At 42.2% G+C, this 25,858-nt stretch overlaps 3 protein-coding genes across 3 annotated transcripts; all 3 read right to left on the bottom strand.

Moving 5' to 3' along the window:
* Positions 1 to 1,605: 1,605 nt before the first annotated feature.
* LOC137305024 (cephalotocin receptor 2-like) lies at positions 1,606 to 2,466 on the bottom strand. Its single transcript, XM_067973792.1, has one exon. It carries the CDS (start codon positions 2,434 to 2,436, stop codon positions 1,606 to 1,608), a length of 831 nt encoding a protein of 276 aa, XP_067829893.1. The 5' UTR covers positions 2,437 to 2,466.
* A 7,954-nt stretch (positions 2,467 to 10,420) lies between these two features.
* On the bottom strand, positions 10,421 to 11,281 carry LOC137305020 (C5a anaphylatoxin chemotactic receptor 1-like). The gene has a single exon (XM_067973788.1). The coding sequence runs from the start codon at positions 11,249 to 11,251 to the stop codon at positions 10,421 to 10,423; it is 831 nt and encodes a 276-aa protein (XP_067829889.1). The 5' UTR covers positions 11,252 to 11,281.
* Positions 11,282 to 21,017: 9,736 nt separating this feature from the next.
* Positions 21,018 to 21,875, bottom strand: LOC137305013 (melatonin receptor type 1B-like). The gene has a single exon (XM_067973782.1). It carries the CDS (start codon positions 21,843 to 21,845, stop codon positions 21,018 to 21,020), a length of 828 nt encoding a protein of 275 aa, XP_067829883.1. The 5' UTR covers positions 21,846 to 21,875.
* Between the last annotated feature and the right edge of the window lie 3,983 nt (positions 21,876 to 25,858).

Raw genomic sequence — 25,858 nt, 5'->3', positions numbered from 1 at the left:
CCATTTTGTTGATAGCAGGCCGATATAATCAAATTTCCTCTTTTAATCCACCAACGTTGCTTGCCTAAGTTTATCATCATCTGACCATTGCATCCTGGACAAGAGGCCGTGTGTTTAAATTGCACAATCGCTTTATGAGAATTTGAATTCTGATTCTCTGGAAATAAAAAGCCAGTAAAAATGATCATAAACCAGTCTGATTGTAGTAGAAACCCAATCCGTTCAATGATGTCCTTCAGGGAAGGAAATCCGCCATCCAATCTGACCTATAGGTGCTTGGTTGACTCTTACCTACGCTCTAAAGTGGCCAGTTAAGACATACATTTGTATTATACCATTAACGGTGATTCAAGGACTAAGGACCTTCATCACCTTTTCAGGGCAACTAGCGATGGGCAATAAAGGCCGGCCTAGCCAGGGATGCCAACATTCTACGAATAAATGAAATAAAAAAAGTCCCGCTATTGTACAATATGGCCCACTTGTTATATAATCTCTCACACCCAATGATGTGACTCCCTGTGTCTATCAATCCTCAGTCAGGAGAGCGGTGTGCAGCTTATCACAAAGAAACAACATTTCTGTCCCTTACTTTTTGAAGAAATACATACCATATTGTTGTGTTTCTGATATCATAGGAACATAGGATCATAGGAACAGGAGTAGGCCATTTAGACCCAAAACCATTAATACATTTGATTAACAAAATCTATCAATCTCAGATTTAAAATTAACAATTGAGCTAGCATCAACCACCACTTGCCGAAGAGAGTGCCAAACCTCTATCAACCTTTGCAGACGTGTTTCCTAACTTCATTCCTGAAGGTCCTGGCTCCAATCTGTAGACTATGTCCTCTGGTCATCGACACCACAACCAGCGGAAATAATTTATTTATATCTACCCTATAACTTCCCATTACAATCTTGAAAACTTCGATCAAATCACCCCTTAATGTTCCAAATTCCAGGAAATACAACCCTAGTTTGTGTAATCTCTCGTAATTTAACTCTTGGAGTCCAGGTACCATTCTAGTAAACCTAAGCAACTCTCCCTCAAAGTTAAATATATCCTTTCTATGGTGAGGTGTTCAGAACTGTACACAGTACTCAGGGTGCGTTCTAACCAAGGCTTTGTATGGCTGTAGCATAACTTCCAACTACTTACACACAGGGACCACACTGATATCCTTGCGGACTGGAGACAGAAGAAGTAACCCAGATGAGCCTCTGATGCCCTCACACGTACAGACCAGATGGAATCTTGACGTTGTGTATCTGATATCTTCACCAACCGATGGGGATCTTCGCTCCCTGAAATTTCATCTCAAAAAATGAACCATTGTGAAACCTTGTGAAGTTTAAGTTATTATAAACCATTCTATCAGCAACACGTTTGGAGGATTCGATGTGATTCGTTTTGTGATATCGCTATTGTGAGTTTGAGAGCAGCAGCGGAACTACCAACTCCTTGTGAGGTAGAAAAATGGGACAACTGGTGTTGAGGAAGGGTGAGAACTGATGGGTGGAAAATGTGGCCTCAGTCGAACACTACAATTAGCAACAACGAACCTAGATGCCAGGAAAATGCGAGTAATTGAAATTTAATTATTTAAATAACTTAATAATGAGAGTAACCGGATATTTCAGCATATTCTTCATCTCCTCACGGAATCTCCTCTGGGCCAGTGCATAAATGCACGTGTTCGTGCAGGAGCTCAAATACATCAACAGAAGTGTGATTCTAATTGCCAAATAAAGTGAGTTTGAACCTTTGAAAGTAGGTGTCTCCGTCACACCGACACAGATGTTTATTACAGTAATCGGCGTCCACAACACAATAAAACTCCCCGAGATAGCGAAGAGCAGAATGATGGATGTTCTTCGATTCTTCATCTCGGGATCACTGCTGTTCTCCCCGTTGTTTCGGCTCTTCAGGGCTCTGCGAGATCTACTGGCCACTAAGATGTGCCTGGCAGTGAGAGAATTTAACAGCAATAACAAAGGGAATGGGAGAATTGGGGATGAGAGAGTGCTAATCCATTTGTAAGCTACCCATGCCGGTGAAGAATAATATCCTGTTACTGTACGGCAGCCCCACGGTATATCGTCAATAATAGAGTCGGGCTCGTAACGGAAATAAACAGGAATATTCATCAAAAAGCTGAGCGCACACACGATCATTAAAACGACACTGGCAGTTCTTTCGGTGCAATATTTTAATTTTAGTTTCTGACAACAAATCGATATGAAGCGGTCAAACGTGAATGATACTGTGAACCAGACAGAGAGCTGGCTACTAAATACTTGCATAAAAGCAGTAAAACGGCACACGTAAGTGTAGCTCAACCATGAATCTGGAAAATGATACCTCAAGATATTTTGCAAAATTATATTAAACATGCAAACCATTAGATCTGCTACTGCCATGGCCGCCATGTAACGAGTGATTCCTTTGGCGAGACCGCACTTTCCCCGGGACAGGATCACAACTGACATCAGGTTCGCTGTAAGAAATTGGAAAAACCAGGAGAATTAACGAGGAAGTAGATCAGCCATATAAAATCACACTTCCTTGTAATTTAATGTTTCGTCGCTGTGAGACAGGAGGCTTGTTACTGAAACGGAGTCCTCCGAGTCTCACTGGGTGGGTTACTGAGACAACCAGAACAGGGTTGTGCCAAGTTCACTCTCTATTGTGTTGATTTAACTGACCTGATTCGAGAATAAAGTATGCGCCAATAACGAAATTGGCTCCTCCTTTGTCACACGTGATTTAATGTGACAGTTTCACATTACTGATGAGAAGCCGCGTCCTCCTCTGAGGGTAATGAACAGAGTTCAGTAAAATAGCCATTGATTTACTTCAAATTCTGAAAGAAAAGGGGTAATTTTAACCCACGGATCGGGTGAAACGGCGGTTTTACACCCCATTAACTTCAATGGAGGGTGAAATCTGGTGGGGTATAAAACCAGCGTAACACCCGATCCCGTCAGTTTCCCGACGGTCGGGTTGGGTTAAATTTGCCTCCAAAGTCAAGTCACAGCGTGACGAAAGTTTAGGAATGCTCGTGAGTCAGAAATACAGCATCTTGGAAATGCACACCAGGCCTGTTAACATCTGGAAGAGAAACTCAATTTAAAACTCCGCATCAGGATCCTCGCGTTCGACCTGATGGCCACAGTTACTCCAGGTGGCTGATTACACGTCGTTTAACAAATGGATGAACTTGCATTTGATGTATAAATTTAGACAGCCTGATATAATATCACAAAAGTTGTCATTTTGAAGTAAATAAGAAGTGAGATTTCTATTCAATAAGCTTACCACAAAATGGGCAACCAAGGAACAAAAGATGTGGCGACAAACAGCATGTATTAAAAGCAACAATGCATTTAAACAATGGTTCAAAAAATAAATGCTTGTTATTACTTCAAAAGCAAAATACTGCGGATCCTAGAAATCTGAAAAACATCAGAAAATGCCGAAAATACCCTGTGAGGCAGCATCTGTGGTGAAGAAGCAGAATTAACGTTTCAGGTCGATGACCTTTCGTCATTAATTTATTACTTACTGGGAAGACCAATAATTGCAAGAATTGGATAGCAAATGACTGATTCGTAGAAAATTGCTGATCCTCCCATTTCCTGCCGAAGCGAGACAATCGTGGAAGCAAGGGTCTGGTTTCGACACAAAGACAATGCATTGAAACAGGAGGTGTTTTATACACCAGTCAGTCCCATAGGGAGACAGTGGTTTTACATTAAACCCGGTATCAGCCACGCGCGCTGGAACAAACACATTAGAACATATTTATTTTCCAAACGATCACTTAATGAGGCAGTGAGTAAATCGAGGCTCCAATGGGCATTCTCAGGCTTATGAATGCCCCGCTCTGAACCTGTTACCTCATTACATCATCTTGATCGCGTTATTCTGCTCTTCGGAACACGATGCTTTAATTCATTCTGCGAAGGCTTCGTTTCTTCAGTCATAAAAACTAAAAGTTAAATGGAGAAGAAGGGGAATTAAATGTGAACCCGTCCGTTAGCACTTAACAGTCAAAGTGTAAATGATATCAAAAAGCTGTGAGAGTGAAAGAGTGATAGAGTAAATCGTATTGACTTCATGACATGCAGTATCGAATCTGGGAATGGAATATAAAATGGGTCATCACCCGGCAGCACCGTTCAATTAGGTGTCAGGGCGATTAACACAATTTCACCAGCATAACATGGTCGGCGATTGAGTGACCATTGTCACTGTTATACCCTGAATGGTTGTTTTGATCAATATAACATATCTGCACTGTACCTAATGGCTACCGATCAGCTCAATCACAAACGCACCTCCAACTTTGATGTCCTTGCCTCCATTAAAACCATTACTCTCTCTCACCCTGGTCCTTGCCCTGTACAGCCCCCATCTTCACTCCCTTAAGTCGAACGGACCCAGATTTGAACATTTATGGCAGACAACTGGTTTAGCAATTCATTGCCAGGTCTGGTTGGAGCACATAAAGCTTTATCGGGTCATGGTCTCCTCTGCCAAAATTGCTCACTATTCCAGGATCATTCTGGAATGCAAACATAACCCCGGCGTCTCTTCTCCACTACAAACCGTCTTTTAAACTCTTTGTCTTACCCCACTAATCTCACCTCCAACAACAGTACTCTATTTCTAAGATTGAGGCCATCAGGTCAGCTGCCTCTGCCGCTTCCCTCACTTCCCGAAGCCCACCGAGCCAAACTTACCCCAACATTCCTCCTTGCCTTAGCCTTGAACTTCCATCTTTCTCCAGTTTCTCTCCTAACTCCCCTCATGCCCTCTCCAAGCTTATCTTGACCATGAAACCCACTTCCTGCTGCGTCAAACCTATTCTCACCAAACTGCTGACCACCCAACTTCTCTTCCGAGCCCCCATGTTAGCTGATATTGTTAAGGTTTCCCTGTTCCATTTCCTGGAATAACTGTGGCCACCAGGTCTAATGTGAGGCCCCTCATGCGGAGTTTCAACCTTAGTTTTTCTTCCAGATGTTAACAGGCCTGTTGCACATGGCCAAGATTTTGTATTTCTGACTCACGTGTATTTCTGAACTTCTCTCACGCTGTGAACTCTGTTTGCTTTGTGTCAGAATTTGAAGCAAATCAATGGCTATTTTACTGATCCGCTCTCCTTTAAATCTGCCGTCATCACACCCCTGATCAAGCAAACAACCTTGGCCCACCTGTCATCGCAAACAACTATCACCAAGCTGCAATTCCACTCCAAGGTCCTTGAAGTTGTTAACGCCTCCCAAATATGTGCCCATCTTTCCCCCAACTCCATGTTTGAATCCTTCCAATCAGGTTTCCGCCTCTGCCACAGCACTGAAACGGCCCTTATCAAAGTCACAAATGACATCGTATGTGACTGTGACCGTGGTGAAATATCCCTCCTCATCCTGCTCGACCTCACCTCAGACTTCGACACGGTTGAGAACACCATCCTCCTCCATAAAAGGCCATAAAGATGCAAACAAAGCACAGGGGTTCATTTCTAAATGAATAGAATTGAAAAGCAGAGAAGTTATGTTAAACTTATATAGAATGTTGGTTGGACCACACTTGGAGTACTGCCTACAGCTCCAGTCTCCATGTTGCAAAAGAGTATAGAGGCACTGGAAAAGGTTAAAAAAAGGTTTACAAGGATGATATCAAAATTGAGAGTGTACAAATATCTGGAAAAACCAAACAGGCTGGAGATCTTTTCTCCAGAAAACATATGGCTGAGCGGTGACCTAATCGAGGTCTTCATAATTATGAAGGTGTTTGAGAGGGAAGATGTAGAGAAGATGTTACCAATAATGGAGGAATCCAAAACGAGTGGCCATAAAAATAAGATAGCTCTCAATAAATCCAAAAAAGAATTCAGGAGAAACTTCTTTACCCACAGAGTTGTTAGAATGTGGAACTTGCTACCACATGGAGCAGGTCAGGCGAATAGTAGAAATGTAGTTAAGGGAAAGCATGATAAGTACATGTCGGAGAAAGTGATAGAGGACATGCAGATAGCTTTAGATAAAATAAAGTGGAACGAGGCTTGTGTGGAGTATAAAAACGAGCACAGACCAGTTGGGCCGAATGGCCTGTTGCTCTGCTGTAAATTCTTTGTAAATCTATGTAATACCACACCCAGTAAATGGGAATGATTCACTCTCGTCTGGGACTGTATGCCTCGTATGTGTGTCTCAGTTTCAGGTTTTGTACTTGGACAGCACACAGCGGATGAAAGGGAATAATTCACTCCCGTCTGGAACTGTACGACCTGTGTGTGTCTCAGTGTCAGCTCATCTACGTGTACAGCGCACGGCGGGTACAAGGGAACGATTCACTCCCGTCTGGGACTGTATGCCAATATGTGTCTCAGTTTCAGCTCCTGTACATGTACAGTACACAGCGGGTTTAAGGGAACGATTCACTCCCGTCTGATACTTTAATGTCACACGTGTGTCTCAGTTTCAGCTCCTGTACATGTACTTACACCGTGAGTAAAAGGGAATGATTGACGTAAAGTCTCTGTCATACCTAGGAATTTTTGATTTGATTTGATATTAAAAATGTGTCACATGGGGACATGTGTTGCTGACTGTTCAATGTATTTGTGTATCGGTGTCACTGTTCACATAATATAATCCAAGGACCCGTGCAGCCTGTTTCCCGTTCCCCCTGCGGCCCAAGCACCCCAGGGCTCACTCAACACCTGTCTTCCCCTTCTCTGTGGCACAAGCAACCCAGGGACACCTCGCAGCCTGTCTTCCCTTCACACTGTTGCCCAAGGACCCCAGGTACCCTCACCGCCTATCTCCTACTACGCATGTGCCCATGTACCCCAGCCTCCCCAGGAACAGCACTCTCTTTCCAGCGACTACATTAAAGAACTAAAGTTAAACAGCATCTGCTGCAAATACACGACAGATGCAAAACTGTAATTGTTGCGAGCACCTTCCTTGGATATATTGGTCTTGGAAGGAGTGCAGCGCAAATTCACGTGAATGTTATCAGGGATCCAAGTATTAGATTATGAGGTGAGAATACACAAACCAGGCTTGTAGTCCCTCGAATATAGAAGGTTAACGGGTGATTTGATTGACGTTTTTAGGATTTTGAAAGGAATTGATCGGGTAGATGGAGAGAATGTTTGTCTGCTGATTGTGGATTCTAGGACAAAGGACTATAACCTGAAATTCAGAGCAAGGCCTTTCAGGAGAGAAGTTAGGAAATCTTTCTTCACACATAGATTCTCAATGTGGAACTCTCTTCCACAAAAAGCAATAGATGTAAATTCAATTAATAACTCTAAATCTGAGAACGTTGACAGTTTCTCTAGCCAAGGTTTTTTAAGGAGATGTAGCCAAGGCGGGTGGATGAAATTAGGATACAGATAAGTCATGACCTCATTGAATAGCGGAAAAGGCTCGAAGGACTGAATGACACATTCCTGTTCCGACGTTGATTTCCTGTCTCATGCACATGTTTTAATGTGTGTTAAGCTTTTGAAAGCCAAATTGGAATATATCAAAATACCAACCGTATAATGAAACTTCATTAAAATATGTTCAAGGCTTTCTCACGGCCAATTTATGTAATGTTGTCAAGATTATAATAAACTGTATGTTGGATCCTGCCTTTCATTGACTCCAAAAAAATCTAATTCTGGTAGAATTCGTCCTCTGCTTCTCCAGATGAACGTGTCTGATCTCAGCCACGTGTTGTTCTGTTCACACACTGTCGGTTGCATTCATTCCCAACATCCCTGTTATTTAAAGAGCTGTTTGTCAACATTCTATCCCAAAGAACGTCGATAGCTCTGACTTTCTAACTAAAGGCCAAGGTTAAGCACTTAACCCTGTGTTTTCCAAAATTAAGGAGGTAATTTTCAAATCTTAATTACTTCATCGACATGAAAGATCTCTTCTATTCTTTGAACACCAGCATGGAGTTCGGTGAGGCAGTTATACCGATGCCCTCGATGTATTCCGATGCACCATCAGATTCCTACTGGTGAGTATTTTGGTAATTTCAATTCCTGATAGTCAACGCCATTGACAGAGTTTTGACATTTTAACAACTAAACAAGCTAATATCATAAGATTTTAAATGAAAGATTGGCTGATTGCTGACAAACATCCGGATATGACCCTCTACCTGCGCAGTTGCTCATGGCCCATCGCCTGATTCTTTTATTTTCAACCGAGGACCTCCCCACAATCTGTTCTCTGCAACACCCCGTTCCTTTCCCAAAATAATTACATCTATCATTCATCATGCAATCTTATCCATGATTTTGTTCATAGCAGACCGATATAATCAACTTTTCTCTTTTAAGCCACCAACGTTTCTTGCCTAAGTTTATCATCAACTGACCATTTCATCCTGAATGACGTCATTTGCACATCAGCCCCTTCGAAGATTGCTCATGCCCTGATAAAATGGCCTTCGACACGTTAAGCAGGACAGTTGTATCAAATCAAAATGCATGGAAAAGTATTTCTGTAGATTTGGCTGACTAAAATATTTTAAAATCAGGTCAATTCATTGTAATTTGGATTCAGATCTGCTCAGCAGAGCGAAAAAGTAATCAATCAGGCATGCGGGCAATGAATTAGATTTTTGAATTGCCCCAGTTGCGATCAATTCTGAAGTTAGATTTACAATATATGTAGACTGGGGGAAAACATTGAAGTGCAAGTGACATGTTGGACACTTTCATCCAGATGCTTCAATCTGGTGAACGTTAGATGATCACATGCATAACTTAATCCTTAATATTTTTCACAATTGTTCATTTTTGAGATGAAAACGCAGCTGGAGAAGATTCCCATCAGTGCTTGACAAAGGTTGACTAGTGGGGTACTGCAGGGATCGGTGCTTGGGCCTCAGCTAGTCACAATATATATATCAATGAGCGAACCAAATGTAATATTTCCAAGTTTGCTGACGACACAAAACTAGGTGGGATCGTGAGTTTTGAGGAGGATGCAAAGAGACCTCAAGGCGATTTAGGTAAGTTGAGTGAGTGGGCAAATCCATGGTAAATGCATCATTATGTGGATAAATGTAAAGTATCCACTTCGGAAGAAAAAACAGTAAGGCAAAGTATTATTTAAATGGTGATGAATTGGGAAATGTTAATGTACAAAGGGACCTGGGTGTCCTTGTACACTAGTCACTGAAAGCAATCATGCAGGTGCAGCAAGCAGTTAGGAAGGCAAATGGTCTGTTGGCCTTCATTGCAAGAGGATTTGAGTGCAGGAGCAAATATGTCTTACTGCAGTTATACAGGGCTTTGGTGAGACCACATCTGGAGTATTGTGTGCAGTTTGGGTCTCCTTACCTAAGAAAGGATATACATGCCATAGAGGGAATGCAGCGAAGGTTCTCCAGGATGATTCCTGGGATGGCAGGACTGTCATATGAGGAGAGATTGGATTGACTGGACTTGTATTCACTCGAGTTGAGAAGAATGAGAGGGGATTTCATTGAAACATATAAAACTCTGACAGGGCTAGAAAGACTGGATTCAGGGAGGCTGTTTCCCCTGGCTGGGTTGTCCAGAACGAGGGGTCACAGTCTCAGGATATGAGGTAGGACATTTAGGACTGAGATGAGCAGAAATTTCTTCACTCAGAGGGTGGGAAATCTGTGGAATTCTTAACCACAGAAGGCTGTGGTGGCCAAGTCACTGAATATATTTAAGAAGGAGCTGGATAGATTTCTACACACAAAAGGCATCGAGGGGTATGGGGAGAGAGCAGGAATATGGTATTGAGATGGAGGATCAGCATTGATTATATTGAATGGCAGAGCAGACTTGAAGGGCCGAATGGCCTACTCCTGCTCCTATTTTCTATGTTTCTATAAGTTTCGATGTTTGTATAGCTGTAGCATAAATTCCAAACCGTTACACATGGGGATCACACTGATATCCTTACGGATTGGATGCAGAAGAAATATCCCCGATGAGTCACTGATGCCTCACATGTGCAGACCAGATGGAATCTTCACTGTGAGTATCTGATATCTTCACTCATAGGAGCCAAAGGGAATCTCCCGCAATTTGTCAAGAACCGATGGGGACCTTCGCTCTCTGTCCTTTCATCTCAAAAGATGATCCATTGTGAAACGTTGTGAAGTTTTAGATACCGCAAAACATTCTATCAGTAATATGTTTATAGACATCGGTGCGATTCGTTTTCTCAAATCGGTATGGCGAGTTTTTGAACAGCAGCTGAACTATCATCTCCTTTTGTGTTCGGAAAATGGGCAACTGGTGTTGTGGGAGGATGAGAACCACTGTGTGCAAAACCTGGCCTCAGCCGAACACTTCAAGTAGCAACAACGAACCTAGGTACCAGGAAAATGCGAGTAAATAAAATTTAATTATTTAAGTAACTTAATAATGAGAGTAACCGGATATTTCAGCATATTCTTCATTTCCTCTCGGAATCTCCTCTGGGTCAATGCATAAATGCACGTGTTCGTGCAGGAGCTCAAATACATCAGCAGAAGTGTGATTCTAATTGCCAAATAAAGTGAGTTTGAACCTTTGAAAGTAGGTGTCTCCGTCACACCGACACAGATGTTTATTACAGTAATCGGCGTCCACAACACAATAAAACTCCCCGAGATAGCGAAGAGCGGAATGATGGATGTTCTTCGGTTATTCATCTCGGGATCACTGCTGTTCTCCCCATTGTTGCGGCTCTTCAGGGCTCTGCGAGATCTACTGGCCACTAAGATGTGCCTGGCAGTGAGATAATTTAACAGCAATAACAAAGGGAATGGGAGAATTGGGGATGAGAGAGTGCTAATCCATTTGTAAGCTGCCCATGCCGGTGAAGAAAAATACCCTGTAACTGTACGGCAGCCCCACTGTATATGATCAACCATATAGTATGGCTCAAATCGGAAATAAACAGGAATATTCATCAAAAAGCTGACCACACATATGGTCGTTAAAACTACACTGGCAGTTCTTTCGGTGCAATATTTCAATTTTAGTTTCTGGCAACAAATGGATATGAAGCGGTCAAAGGTGAATGAAACTGTGAACCAGACAGAGAGCTGGCTGCTAAATACTTGTATAAAAGCAGTAAAACGGCACACGTAAGTGTAGCTCAACCATGAATTTAGAAAATGATACCTGAAGATATTTCGTAATATTACATTAAACATGCAAACCATTAGATCTGCTACTGCCATGGCCGCCATGTAACGAGTGATTCCTTTGGAGAGACCGCACTTTCCCCGGGATAGGATCACAACTGACATCAGGTTTGCTGAAATAAATTGAAAAAAAAACAGGATATAAAAGCACATTCCTTTGGAATTGGCTGTTTGGTATTTGTGAGAAAGGAGGCTTGTTACTGAAACGGATTCCTCCCAGTCTCACCGGGTGCTGTACTGAGACAACCAGATCAGGACGGTGCCAAATTCACTCGCTACTATCTGCTAAATTAAGTGATCCCAGTCGAAAATAAAATATGTGCAGCATACGAATTGCTGGAAATTGGCCCCTCCTTTGACACACGTGATTTCCTGTGATAGCTTCTCGATTTTGTCAATGATCTTTTCGGAGGCACATCACTGAGGAGAAGCCTTTTCATCCAGAGCAGGTGATGAAGAGAGTTCAGTGAAATAGCCATTGATTTCCTTCAAATTATCCGACAGAAGGGGTAATTTTAACCCAAGTATGGCGTGAAACTCCGGTTTTAGAACCCTTTGAGTTGAATATTAGATAAAATCTGGTGGGGTATTAAACCAGCGTTGCACACGATCCCGTCAGATTCTCGACAGTCAAGTTAGGGTCAATTCGCCCCCAAGTCAATTCACAGCGAGGGAGAAGTTTAGGAATACGCGTGAGACAGAAATAAAGAATCTTGGAGATGCGCAACCGGCCTGTTGACATTTGGAAGATAAACTCTGGTTAAAACTCCGCATAAGGATCCTCACGATAAACCTGAGTACCACTGTTATTCCAGGTAGCTGATTGCAAGGCGTTTAACAAAGGGGAGAACTTACATTTGATGTATGAATTTAGAGAGCCTTTAACAGGAAGTAAGGGAAAGTGAGAGCTTTCTATTCAATAAACTTACCATAAAATGGGCAACCAAGGAAGAAAGAGATGGAGGCAAACAGCACATTGTGAAAGCAACAATGCATTTAAAAAATGGTCCACATAATAAATGCTTGTTATTACTGCAAGAGCAGAATACTGCGGATTCTGGAACTCTGAAATAAAAGCAGAAAATGGTGGAAATACTCAGTGAGGCAGCATCTGTGGAGAAAGAAGCAGAATTAACGTTTCAGGTCGATGACCTTTCGTCATTAATTTATTGCTTACTGGCAAGACCAATAATTGCAAGAATAGGATAGCAAAAATGACTGATTCGTAGAAAATTGCTGCACGTCCCATTTCCTGCCTAAACCGGACAATCGTGGAAGCAAGGGTGTGGTTTGAACACGAAGACAATGAATTGAAGCAGGAGCTGTTTTATACAACCGCCAGTCCCACAGGGAGACAATGGTTTGACATAAGAGCTGGTATTAGCCACGGGTCTTCGAACAAACACATTAGAACATATTTATTTTCCAAATCAATGATTAAAGTGCGCTCCACCATCATTTGATGAGGCAGTGCGAAAATCGAGGCTCCACTGGGCACTCTGAGGCTAAGTAACCCCTCACTCTGAAACTCTCACCTCAAAGCAGTTTCTTGATGACCTTATTTTGCTCTTGGTGACAGGATGCTTTAATTAATTCTGCGAACGCTTCGTTTTTCCAGTTATAAAAATTAAAAGTGAAATGGAGGAGAAAGGAACAAAATGTGAACCCGTCCGTTAGCACTTAAGTGTCAAAGTGTAAATGATATCAAAAAGCTGTGAGAGTGATAGAATGATAGATTAAATCGCATTGACTTCATGACAGACAATATCGAAGCTGGGAATGGAATATAAAATGGGTCACCACCCGGCTGCACCGTTCAATCAGGTGCCAGTACGACGAACACAATTTCACCAGCGCAACATGGTCGGCGATTGAGTGACCGTTGGTCACAGTCGTACCCTGAATGGCTATTTTGATCAATATAAAATATCTGCTCTGTACCTAATGGCTACCGATATGCTCAATCACACCCGCACCTCCAACTTTATTGCCCTTGCTCCATTAAAACCATTACTCCCTCTCACACTGGTCCTTGCCCTTGGCACAGCTCCCATCTCCACTCCCTTAAGTCCAAGGGACCCTGACTTGAAAATTTATGGCCGACAACTGGTTTATCAATTCATTGCCAGATCCGGCTGGATCATATAAAGCTTTATCGGTTCCTGTTCACCTCTGTCAAAATTGTTCACTATTCCAGGATCATCCTGGAATGAAAACATAAACCCCGGCTTCTTTTCTCCACTGCAAACGGTCTTCTTAAACGTCTCACCACTGCCCCTCTCCAGTCATCTCCAACAACGAGTGTGACGAGCTCATGGACTTCGTTGTTCCTAAGATTGAGACCATCCGTTCAGCTGGCTCTGCCGCTTCCCTCCCTTCCCTTCGCCCACCAAACCAAACTTACCCCAAGCATCCTCCCTGCCCTAGCCTTGAACTTCTACGTTTCTCTCTTTTCTCGCCTGTCTCTCCTCATGCGCTCTGCGAGCTAATCTTGACCACCTCCTGCTACCTCGACCTTATTCCCATCAAACTGCTGACCACACAATTTCTCTTCCTAGCCCGATGTTAGCTGATGTTGTGAACCTTTCCCTGTCCAAAGCTGCCTGGAATAACTGTGGCCATCAGGTTTAACGTGAGGATCCTCATGCAGAGTTTTAACCTGAGTTTCTCTTCCAGATGTTAACAGGCCTGTTGAGTATCTCCAAGATTTTGTATTTCTGACTCACGCGTATTCCTAAACTTCTCTCACGCTGTGAACTATGTGTCTGTTTTTGTCAGAATTTGAAGCAAATCAATGGCTGTTATACTGGCTCGCTCTCCTTTAAATTTTCCGTCATCACACCCCTGCTCAAAAAACCCCCTTCGCCCATCAGTCCTTGCAAACTACAATCTCCAACCTGCATTTCCACTCCAAGGTCCTTGAAGTTGTCACCTCCCGAAATCCGTGCCCATCTTTCCCCCTATTCCATGTTTCAACCCCTCCAATCAGGTTTCCGCTCCTGCCACAGGATTGAAACGGAACTTATTGAAGTCACAAATGACATCCTATGTGACTGTGACCGTGGTGAACCGTCCCTCCTCATCCTTCTCGACCTGATTTCAGACTTTGACACGGTTGAGCACACCATCCTCCTCCGTACAAGGCCATAAAAATACAAACACGGCGTTCATTTCTAAACGAATAGAATTGAAAAGCAGAGAAGTTATGTTAAACCTTTATAGAACGTTGGTTAGACCATACTTCGAGCACTGCGGTCTCAATGTTACAAAAGGGTATAGAAGCACTGGAGAAGGTGAAAAAAATTGCGTGGTGATATCAAAATTGAAAGGGTACAACTTTCAAGAAAGAACAAACAGGCTGGAGTTTTTTTCTCTAGAAAAGAGAAAGCTGATGGGTGACGGAATAGAGATCTTCAAAATTATGAAGGTGTTTGAGAGGGTGGACGTAGAAAAGATGTTACCAGTTGTGGAGGAATCCAAAACGAGGGGCCATAAAAATAAAATAGTCACTAATAAATGCAATAAAGAATTTAGGAGAAACTTCTTTACCCACAGAGTTGATTGAATATGGAACTTGCTACCACATGGAGACGTTCAGGCGGATACTATAAATGAAGTTCGGGGGAAGCATGATAACTTCATGTCGGAGAAAGTCCGAATGGATTGTCTCTCTGCTCTAAATTCTATGTCACACAATGTAACACGTTACATAGTAAAGGGGAATGGTTCACTCCCGTCTGGGACTGTATGGCCCGTGTACGTCTCAGTGTCAGCTTCCGCACATGGACAGCACACAGCGGGTAAAAGGGAATAAGTCACTCCCTTCTGGTACTGTACAGCCTGTGTGTGTGTCTCAGTGTCAGCTGCTCTACACGTATAGCGTACAGCGGGTACAAGGGCATAATTAACTTGCGTCTGGTACTGTATGGCCCGTGTATGTCTCAGTATCAACTCCTGTACATGTACACAGCGGGTTTAAGGGAACGATTCACTCCCGTCTGGTAGTGTGTGGGATATGTATGTCTCAGTGTTAGCTCCTGTACATGTACAGTACACAGCGGGTTTTAGGGAACGACTCATTCCGTCTGGTAAGGTATGGCACATGTATGTCTCAGTGTCAGTCCTGTAGATGTACAGTACACAGTGTCTAAAAAGGAATGACTCACTCCCTAGGGAGAAATGTAGCACAATTACTAAGATTCAAGATTGTGATATGTCTAACTTTAAAGCGGTGAGACAGAGACTGACGAAAGCAAACTTATCCAAACTGTTATCGAGTAAAACTACAGATGATGAGTGGGCGGTGTTCAATAAAGATTTTAACTTGATACAGGACCAGTATATACCCCAAAGGGGCAAGAGCTCTTCGTACTAAATAAAACAGTCATGGCAGAATAAAAAGATGAGAGATAACATAAAACTAAACGAAAGTACATAAAATAGTGCAAAGAATAGTTTAGATCCAGGGGACTGGGGGAGATATAAAGAACAACAAAGGAAACCAAAAGAGATAATAAGATCTGCAAAAACGGAATACGAAAAGAAACTTGCGAGGGATGCCAAGATTAACACAAAAGGTGTTTACGATTATATTAGAAGAAATACGGTAATCAAAACAGACGCTGGTAATATTGCATATCAAAATAAGGAAGTGGTAGATTCTTAATAATTACTTTGTGTCAATATTCACAGTAGAGGAAAATGATAATATACCTGACATTCCATGGAAACTACTAATGAATCAAGGACTGAAACTCACTGACGTTAATGTAATCAAGACAACAGATTTAGAAATAATAAGGGCAGTATAGACTGACAAATCCCCAGGACCTGGTTTCCACCCCAGGATGTTAAAGGAAGTAGGTGAGGAAATTGCAGATGCTTTATCCATAATCTTCAAAAGCTCTCGCGATTCTGGAATTGCGTCTTTAGATTGGAATACCGCAAATATAACTCCATTATTGAAGAAAGATCAGAGCGAGGTACCAGAAAATTATAAATCTGTTAGTGTAACATTTGTTGTGGGGAAGTTATTGAAATTTCAATTCAGGCAAGTGTGAAGACATCCATTTTGGACCAAAAAAGGATTGATCCGAGTATTTTTAAATGGTGAAAATCTAGGAACAGTGCAGGCTCAACGAGATTTAATGGTCCATCTACACAGTTCACAAAAATGTAGCAGTCTAGTACAAAAAATAATCAAAAGGCTAATGGTATGTGAGCCTTTATAAGTAGAGGGCGAGAATATAAAGGGGAGGAAGGTTTGCTGCAGCTTTCCAAAGCCCTGGTTAGATTACATCTGGAGTACTGTGTACAGTTCTGGGCACTGCGCCTCCGAAAGGATATATTGGCCTTGGAAGGAGTGCAGCGCAAATTCACCAGAATGTTACATAGAAACATAGAAAATAGGAGCAGGATTAGGCCATTCGGCCCTAAGAGACTGCTCCACCATTCAACATGATCATGGCTGATCCTCTTTCTAAATACCATATTCCCGCTTTCTCCCCATACCCCTTGATGCCTTTTGTGTCTAGAAATCTATCTCGCTCTTTCTTAAATATATTCGGTGACTTAGCCTTCTGAGGTAAAGAAATCCATAGGTTCACCACCTTCTGAGAGAAGAAATGTTACCAGGGCTCCAAGAGTTAGATTATGTGGTGAGAATACACAAAGCAGGTTTGTCGTCCCTCGAATATCGAAGGTTAACGGGTGATTTGATTGACGTTTTTGGGTCTTTGAAAGGATTTGACAGGGTAGATGAGAGAAAAATTTTCCGCTGGTTAGTGAGTCTAGGACAAACGGACATAACCTTAAAGTCATAACCATGTCATTCAGGAGAGAAATTAGGAAACATTTCTTCACACATAGAGTGGTAGCAATGTGGAACTCTCTCCCACTAAAAGCAACAGATGCGACTTCAATGAATCATTTTAAATCTGAGATCGATAACAGTTTTGCTAGCCAAGGTTATTTGAGGATCAGGAACCAAGGCGGGTGGATGGAGTTAGGATACAGATCAGCCATGATCTCAGCCATCAACCATTGAACAGCAGAAAGCGCTCGAGGGACTGAATTGTTTACTCTTGCTCTTCTGTTGATTTCCTGCCCCATACACATGTTTGAATGTGTGTTAAGCATGTGAAAGCCAAATTGGCAGATATCAATATACCAATCATTTTGTGAAACCTCCCTAAAATGTCTTCAAGGCATTCTCACGGTCACTTTATATAATGTTGTCAAGATTATAAAAAGCTGTATGTTGGATCCTGCCTTTCATTGACTCCAAAATCTCTAATTCTGGGCGAATTCTTCCTATGGTTCTCTGGATGCATGTGTCTGATCTCAGCCACGTGTTGTTCTGTTTACACACTGTCGGTTGCATTCATTCCTCATATCCTTTTTACTTATAGTGCTGTTTGTCAACGTTCTATCCCAAAGAACGTCGATTGCTCTGACTTTCTAACTAAAGGCCTATTGCACTTAACCCTGTGCTTTCCAAAATTAAGGAGGTAATTTTTAAATCTTAATTAATCCATCGACATGAAAGTTCTCTTCTAATCTCTGATCACCAGTATGGATTGCGGTGAGACAGTTCTACTGATGACCTCATTGGCTCCTTTATACACCATCAGATTCCTCCTGGTGAGCATTTTGGTAATTTAATTTGCAAATATTCATAGCCATTAATAGGGATGATATTTGAACAATTGAACAAGCTAATATCATAACATTTGAAATGAACGATTGGCTTATTGCTGTCAAATTTCCCCTTATGTCCCTCTACTTGCGCAGTTGCTTATGGCCCATCCCCTGAGTCTTTTAGGACTGAGGAGCTCCTCACAATCTGTTCTCTGCATCACTCCGTTCCTTTCCCATAATAATTACTTTTGTCATTCATCATGCAATTATATCCACCATTTTGTTGATAGCAGGCCGATATAATCAACTTTCCTCTTTTAATCCGCCAATGATTCTTGTCTAAGTTTATCACCGTCCAATCATTGCATCATGATTGATGTCATTTGCATACCTGGACTTTCGAAGATAGCTCATGCCCTGATTAAATGACCTTCGACTCGTTAAGCAGGACAGTTGTATCAAATCAAATTGCATGGAAAGATATTTCTGTAGATTTGTCGAAGTAAAAATATTTTAAAATCAAATAAATTCATTGCAATTTTGATTCAGATGTGCTCAGCAGAGCGAAAAAGTAATCAATCCGGCATGCGGGCAATGAAGTACATTTTTGTATTCCCCGAGTTGCGATCAATTCTTAAGATAGATTTACAACATACGTAGACTGGGAAAAAACAATGAAGTACAAGTTACATATTGGACACTTTCATCCAGATGCATCAATCTGGTGAACGTTAGATGATCACATGCGTAACTTAAAGCTTAAAACTATTAATTTTTGAGATGAAAACGTAGATGGAGAAGATTCCCATCAGTGCTTGACAAAGAGGGGAAGATTCCTTTTTTTCCCCTACGAGTCAAGATGTCAGATACACAATGGCAGGATTCCAAGAGGTCCCTATGAGTGAAGATATCATTTACACAACGGGAAGATTCCCTTTCATTGCTATGAGTAAATATATAATCGACACATTGAGAAAATTGCCTTTGGTTCCTATGAGTGAAGACATCAGGTACATAACTGGAAGATTCCATCTGGTCCCTATGAGTGACGAGATCATCTACAGAACGGAAAGATTGCCTTTGTTCCACATGAGTGAAAATATCAGCTGCAGACCAGGGAAGTTACAACTGGTCTGTATGCCGGAGTACATCAGGAGATGATGAGGAATACCTTGGCTTCCCTGTGCACGGATACCATAAGCAATGCATTATCATATGTATTTCTGCAAAATGTAAGGGATTTCACAGGTAAGCATTGACGGAGGTTTTCCGCTGAGCCTGCCACATGGTCCAGAGGGTATGATTTTCCAGTGTCTGAGAGGATGCACTGTGATTCTTGACAAGTGATACACTCTAGGATTAATTCAAGCTAAGCTGTTCCCAGTTTCCAGACAGGCATACTTTCGCAGAGGGTTCATTTAAATTTGACCAGGAGAGTGGAACTCGCCCAACATTTACACTTCCCTAATCCTTGAGCATTGGAGCGAATTGTTGAGCTCCTGACGCCAAAAATCAAAGCATGAACTTTTAATTAGTACGGATCGTTTCCAAACAAGGCTCAGATTTGCGGATTGAGCCAGCTGCACACTGCATTATATTGAAGTCATGGGTATGGTAATGTACTGGTTTTTTTGCTGGGCTAGTAATTCAGAGACTGTGAATTGCACGATCGCTTTATGAGAATTTTATTTCTGTTTCTCTGGAAATAAAAGCCAGTAAAAGTGATCATACAGCAGTCCGATACTTTTATAAACCCAATCGGTTCAATGATGTCCTTTAGGGAAGGAAATCAGCCATCCATTCTGGCCCAGAGGTGCTTGGTTGTCTCTTTCCTACCCTCTAAAGTGGCCACGCAAGCCACACAATTGTTTCAAAAAACTAACGGTAATTCAAGGAAGAAAACCCGTCATCACGTTCTCAGGGCAACTAGGGATGGGCAAGAAAGGAAGGCCGAGCCAGGAATAACCACATTCTAAGAATAAATGAAATAAAAAGAGCCCGCTATTTTCCAATATGGTCCAATTGTTATATAATTCCCCACACCCAGTGATGTGACTTCCTGTGCCTATCAATCTCCAGTCAGGAGAGCGGTGTGCAGCTTATCATAAAGAAACGACATTTCTGTCCCTTACTTTTTGAAGAAATACATCTCATATTGTTGTGTTTCTGATATCATAGGAACATATGATCATAGAAACAGGAGTAGGCCATTTAACCCCTCGAGCATATTCTGCCATTCAATGAATTCATGGCTGATCTGTGAACTCATTTCATATAACCGCCTTAGCACCAAATCCTTTACTACCTTTGATTAACAAAAATAGATCAATCTCAGATTGAAAATTAACAATAGAGCTGGCATCAACCGCTGATTGCCGAAGAAAGTTCCAAATTCTACGACCCTTTGGGTGTGGAAGTGTTTCCTAACTTCACTCCTGAAGGTTCTGGCTCTATTTTTAGGCTGCATCCCCAAGTCCTAGACTCCCCGACCTGCGGAAATAGTTTCTCTCTATTTACCTGATCAGTTCCCCTTAATATCTTGAAAACTTCGATCAACTCACAACATAATTTTCTAAATTCCAGTGAATACAACCCTAATTTGTGTAATCTCTCCTAATTTAACCCTTGGCGTCCAGGTATCATTCTGGTAAACCGATGCTGCACTCCCTCCAAGGTCAATATATCTTTCCTAACGTGCGGTGCTCAGAGCTGTACAAAGTACTCCAGGTGCGCTTCAACCAGAGCTTTGTATAGCTGTAGCATAACTTCCAACCCCTTACACACAGGGACCAAACTGACATCCTTCAAGACTGGATACAGAAGAAGTATCCGCCATGAGTCTCTGATGCCCTCACACGTACAGACCGATGGGGACATTCGCTCACTGTTCTTTCATCTCAAAAAATGAACAATTGTGAAACGTTGTGAAGTTTATATTATAACATCCTATCAGCAATATGTTTGGAGAATTCGGTGTGATTAGTTTTCTGATATTTGTATGGCGACTTTTAGAACAGCAGCGGAACTACCATCATCTTGTGAGGTAGGAAAGTGGCCAACTGGTGTTGTGGGAGGATGAGAACCAATGGGTGCAATACCTGGCCTCAGCCAAATACTTCAAGTAGCAACAACGAACCTAGATACCAGGACAATGCGAGTAATTAACTTTTAATTATTTAAATAACTCAATGAAAGTAAATGGATATTTCACAATATTCTTCATCTCCTCACGGAATCTCCTCTGGGTCAATGCATAAATACACGTGTTCGTGCAGGAGCTCAAATACATCAGCAGAAGTGCGATTCTAATTGCCAAATAAAGTGAGTTTGAACCTTTGAAACTAAGTGTCTCCGTCACACCGACACAGATGTTTATTACAGTAATCGGCGTCCACAACACAATAAAACTCCCCGAGATAGCGAAGAGCAGAATGATGGATGTTCTTCGGTTCTTCATCTCGGGATCACTGCCGTTCTCCCCATTGTTTCGGCTCCTCAGGGCTCTGCGAGATCTACTGGCCACTAAGATGTGCCTGGCAGTGAGAGAATTTAACAGCAATAACAAAGGGAATGGGAGAATTGGGGTTGAGAGAGTTTTGATCCATGTGTAAGCGACCCATGCGGATGAAGAATAATATCCTGTTACTGTACGGCAGCCCCACGGCATTTCGTCAATAATAGAGGAGGGTTCATAACGGAAATAAACAGGAATAATCATCAAAAAGCTGAGTATACACACAATCGTTAAAACTACAGAGGCAGTTCTTTCGGTGCAATATTTCAATTTTAGTTTCTGACAACAAATCGATATGAAGCGGTCAAACGTGAATGATACTGTGAACCAGACAGAGAGTTGAATACTAAATACTTGTACAAAAGCAGTAAAACGACACACGTAAGTGTAGCTCAACCATGAATCTAGAAAATGATACCTAAATATGTTTTGCAAAATTACATTAAACATGCAAACCATTAGATCTGCTACTGCCATGGCCGCCATGTAACGAGTGATGCCTTTGGAGAGACCGCACTTTCCCCGGGACAGGATCACAACTGACATCAGGTTCGCTGTAAGAAATTGGAAGAAAACAGGAGAATTAACGAAGAAATAGATTAGCGATGTAAAATCACACTGCTTTGGAATTGAATGTTTCGTAACTGTGAGACAGGAGGCTTGTTGCTGAATCGGATTCCTCCCAGTCTCACTGGGTGTGTTCCTGAGACAACCAGATCTGGACGATGCCAAGTTCACTCACTACTCTGCTGATTTAATTGACCTCATTGGAGAATAAAGTATGTGCCAATAACGAAATTGGCCCCTCCTTTGACACACGTGATTTAATGTGACAGTTTCAAGAGTTTGTCAATGATCTTATGAGAGACACATTACTGATGAGAAGCCGCGTCCTCCTGTGATGGTAATGAACAGAGTTCAGTAAAATAGCCATTGATTTACTTCAAATTCTGACAAAAAACGGGTAATTTTAACCCACGGATCCGGTGAAACGCCGGTTTTACACCCCATTAACGTCAATGGAGGGTAAAATCTGGTGGGGTATAAAACCAGCGTAAGACCCGACGATGTCAGTTTCCCGACGGTCGGGTTGGGTTAAATTTCCCCCCAAAGTCAATTCACTGCGTGACAAAAGTTTAGGAATGCTCGTGAATCAGAAATACAGCATCTCGGAGATGCACACCAGGCCTGTTAACATGTGGAAGAGAAACTCATTTTAAAACTCCGCATGAGAACCTTCACGTTTGATCTGATGGCCACAGTCATTCCAGGTTGCTGATTGCAAGTCGTTTAACAAAGGGGAGAGCTTGCATTTGATGTATACGTTTAGAGAGCCTGATATAATATCACAAAAGTTGTCATTTTGAAGTAAATAAGTGAGAGATTTATATTCATTAAACTTACCATAAAATGGGCAACCAAGGAACAAAGATGTGGAGGCAAACAGCATGTATTAAAAGCAACAATGCATTTAAACAATGGTCCAAATAATAAATACTTGTTATTACTTCAAAAGCAAAATGCTGCGGATCCTGGAAATCTGAAAAATATCAGAAAATGCCGAAAATACTCAGTGACGCAGAATCTGTGGAGAAAGAAGCAGAGTTAACGTGTCAGGTCTATGACCTTTCGTCATTAATTTATTACTTACTGGGAAGACCAATAATTGCAAGAATTGGATAGCAAATGACTGATTCGTAGAAAATTGCTGATCCTCCCATTTCCTGCCTGAGCGAGACAATCGTGGATGCAAGGGTCTGGTTTGGACACAAAGACAATGCATTGAAACAGGAGGTGTTTTATACACCAGTCAGTCCCACAGGGAGACAGTGGTTTTACATAAAACCCGGTATCAGCCACGCGCGCTGGAATAAACACATTAGAACACATTTATTTTCCAAACGATCACTTCGTGAGGCAATGAGAAAATCGAGGCTCCACTGGGCATTCTCAGGATAATTAATGACCCGCTCTGAACCTGTTACCTCATTACATCATCCTGACCGCTTCATTCTGCCCTTGCGAACACGATGCTTTAATTCATTCTGCGAAGGCTTCGTTGCTTCAGTCATCAAAATTAAAAGTTAAATGGAGAAGAAGGGGAATAAAAGGTGAACCCGTCCGTTAGCATTTAACAATTGAAATGTAAATGATATCGAAAAGCTGTGAGAGTGATAGAGTGATAGAGTAAATCGTATTGACTTCATGACATAAAATATCGAAGCTGGGAGTGGAATATAAAATGGGTTATCACGCGGCAGCACCTTTCAATCAGATGCCAGGGCGATTAACACAATTTCACCAGCACAACATGGTCGGTGATTGAGTGACCGTTGGCCATAGTCGTACCCTGAATGGTTATTTTGATCAATATAAAATATCTTCACTTTACCTAATGGCTACCGATCTGCTTAATCACAAACGCACCTCCAAATTTGATGCCCTTGCCCCCATTAAAACATTTACTCTCTATCACCCTGGTCCTTGCCCCTGGTACAGCCCCCATCTCCACTCCCTTAAGTCGATCGGATCCAGATTTGAATATTTATGGTGGACAATTGGTTGAGCAATTCATTGCCAGTCCTGGATGGAGCACACAAAGCTTTATCGGGTCCTGTTCTCCTCTATCAAAACTGCTCACTCTTCCAGGATCATCCTGGAATGCAAACATAACCCGCGGCTTCTCTTCTCCACTGCAAACGGTATTTTTAAACCTCATTCATCTGCCTCCTCCACCCTCAACTCCAGCAACAGTACTCTATTTCTAAGATTGAGACCATCGGTTCAGCTGCATCTGCTGCTTCCCTCCCTTCCCTAAGCCCACCAAGCCATACTTACTGCAAAGTTCCTCCCTGCCCTAGCCTTGAACTTCCATCTTTCTCCAGTTTCTCTCCTAACTCCCCTCATGCCGTCTCCGAGCTTATCTTGACCATGAAACCCACTTCCTGCTGCGTCAAACCTATTCCCACCAAACTGCTGACTACCCAACTTCTCTTCCGAGCCCCCATGTTAGCTGATATTGTTGAGGTTTCCCTGTCCCATTTCCTGGAATAACTGTGGCCACCAGGTCTAATGTGAGGATCCTCATGCAGAGTTTTAACCTGAGTTTATCTTCCAGTTGTTAACAGGCCTGTGGCACATCTCCAAGATTTTGTATTTATGGTTCACGTGTATTTCTATACTTCTCTCACGCTGTGAACTCTGATTCTTTTGTGTCAGAATTTGAAGCAAATCAATGGCTATTTTACTGACCCACTCTCCTTTAAATCTGCCGCCATCACCCCCCTCCTCAAACAAACAACCTTGGCCTACCTGTCGAAAGAAACAACCATCTCCAACCTGCATTTCCACTCCAAGGTCCCTGAAGTTGTTGCCTCCCAAATATGTGCCGATCCTTCCCGAAGCTCCATGTTTGAATCCTTCCAATCAGGTTTCCGCCTCTGCCACAGCACTGAAATGGCCCTTATCAAAGTCACAAATGACATCCTAAGTAACTGTGACCGTGGTGAACTATCCCTCCTCATCCTGCTCGACCTGACCTCAGACTTTGACACGGTTGAGAACACCATCATCCTCCATACAAGGCCATAAAAATGCAAACAAAGCACAGGGGTTCATTTCTAAATGAATAGAATTGAAAAGCAGAGAAGTTATATTAACCCTATAGAGAATGTTGGTTGGACCACACTAAGAGTACTGAGTACAGCTTCAGTCTCCATGTTACAAAAACAGTTCAGGCGAGTAGTAGAAATGTAGTTAAGGGGAAGCATGAAAGTACATGTCGGAGAAAGTGATAGAGGACGTGCTGATAGGGTCGGTCGAAAAAAAGTGGAACGAGGCTTGTGTGGAGTATAAAAACGAGCACAGACCAGTTGGGCCGAATGGCCTGTTTCTGTGCTGTAAATTCAATGTAACTCTACGTAATACCATACACAGTAAATGGGAATGATTCACTCCCGTATGGGACTGTATGGCTCGTGTGTGTCTCAGTGTCAGCTCCTCTACGTGTACAGCGCACAGCGGGTACAAGGGAACGATTCACTCCCGTCTGGTACTGTATGGTCCATGTGTGTCTCAGTTTCAACTCCAGTACATGTACAGTACACAACGGGTTTAAGGGAACGAATCACTTCCGTCTGATACTTTAATGTCACATGTGTGTCTCAGTGTCAGCTCCTGTACATTTACTTACATCGTGAGTAAAAGGGAATGATTGACGGAAAGTCTCTGTCATACCGAGGAATTTTTGATTTGATATTAAAAGTGTGTCACAAATGGGTCAGCACATACACTGGACATGTGTTACTGACTGTTCAATGTATGTGTGTATCGGTGTCACTGTTCACATAATATAATCCAAGGACCCGTGCAGCTTGTTTCCCCTTCCCCCTATGGTCCAAGCACCCCAGGGCTCCCTGAATACCGTCTTCCTCTCCTCTGTGGCACAAGCAACCCAGGGACACCTCGCAGCCTATCTCCTACACCCCTTGTGCCCAAGT

The sequence above is a fragment of the Heptranchias perlo genome, chromosome 39 (assembly GCF_035084215.1).
Source record: "Heptranchias perlo isolate sHepPer1 chromosome 39, sHepPer1.hap1, whole genome shotgun sequence".
Taxonomy (NCBI): Eukaryota; Metazoa; Chordata; class Chondrichthyes; order Hexanchiformes; family Hexanchidae; genus Heptranchias; species Heptranchias perlo.
Note: the sequence above shows the minus strand (reverse complement) of the source record. Positions and strands in the feature narration are given on the sequence as shown.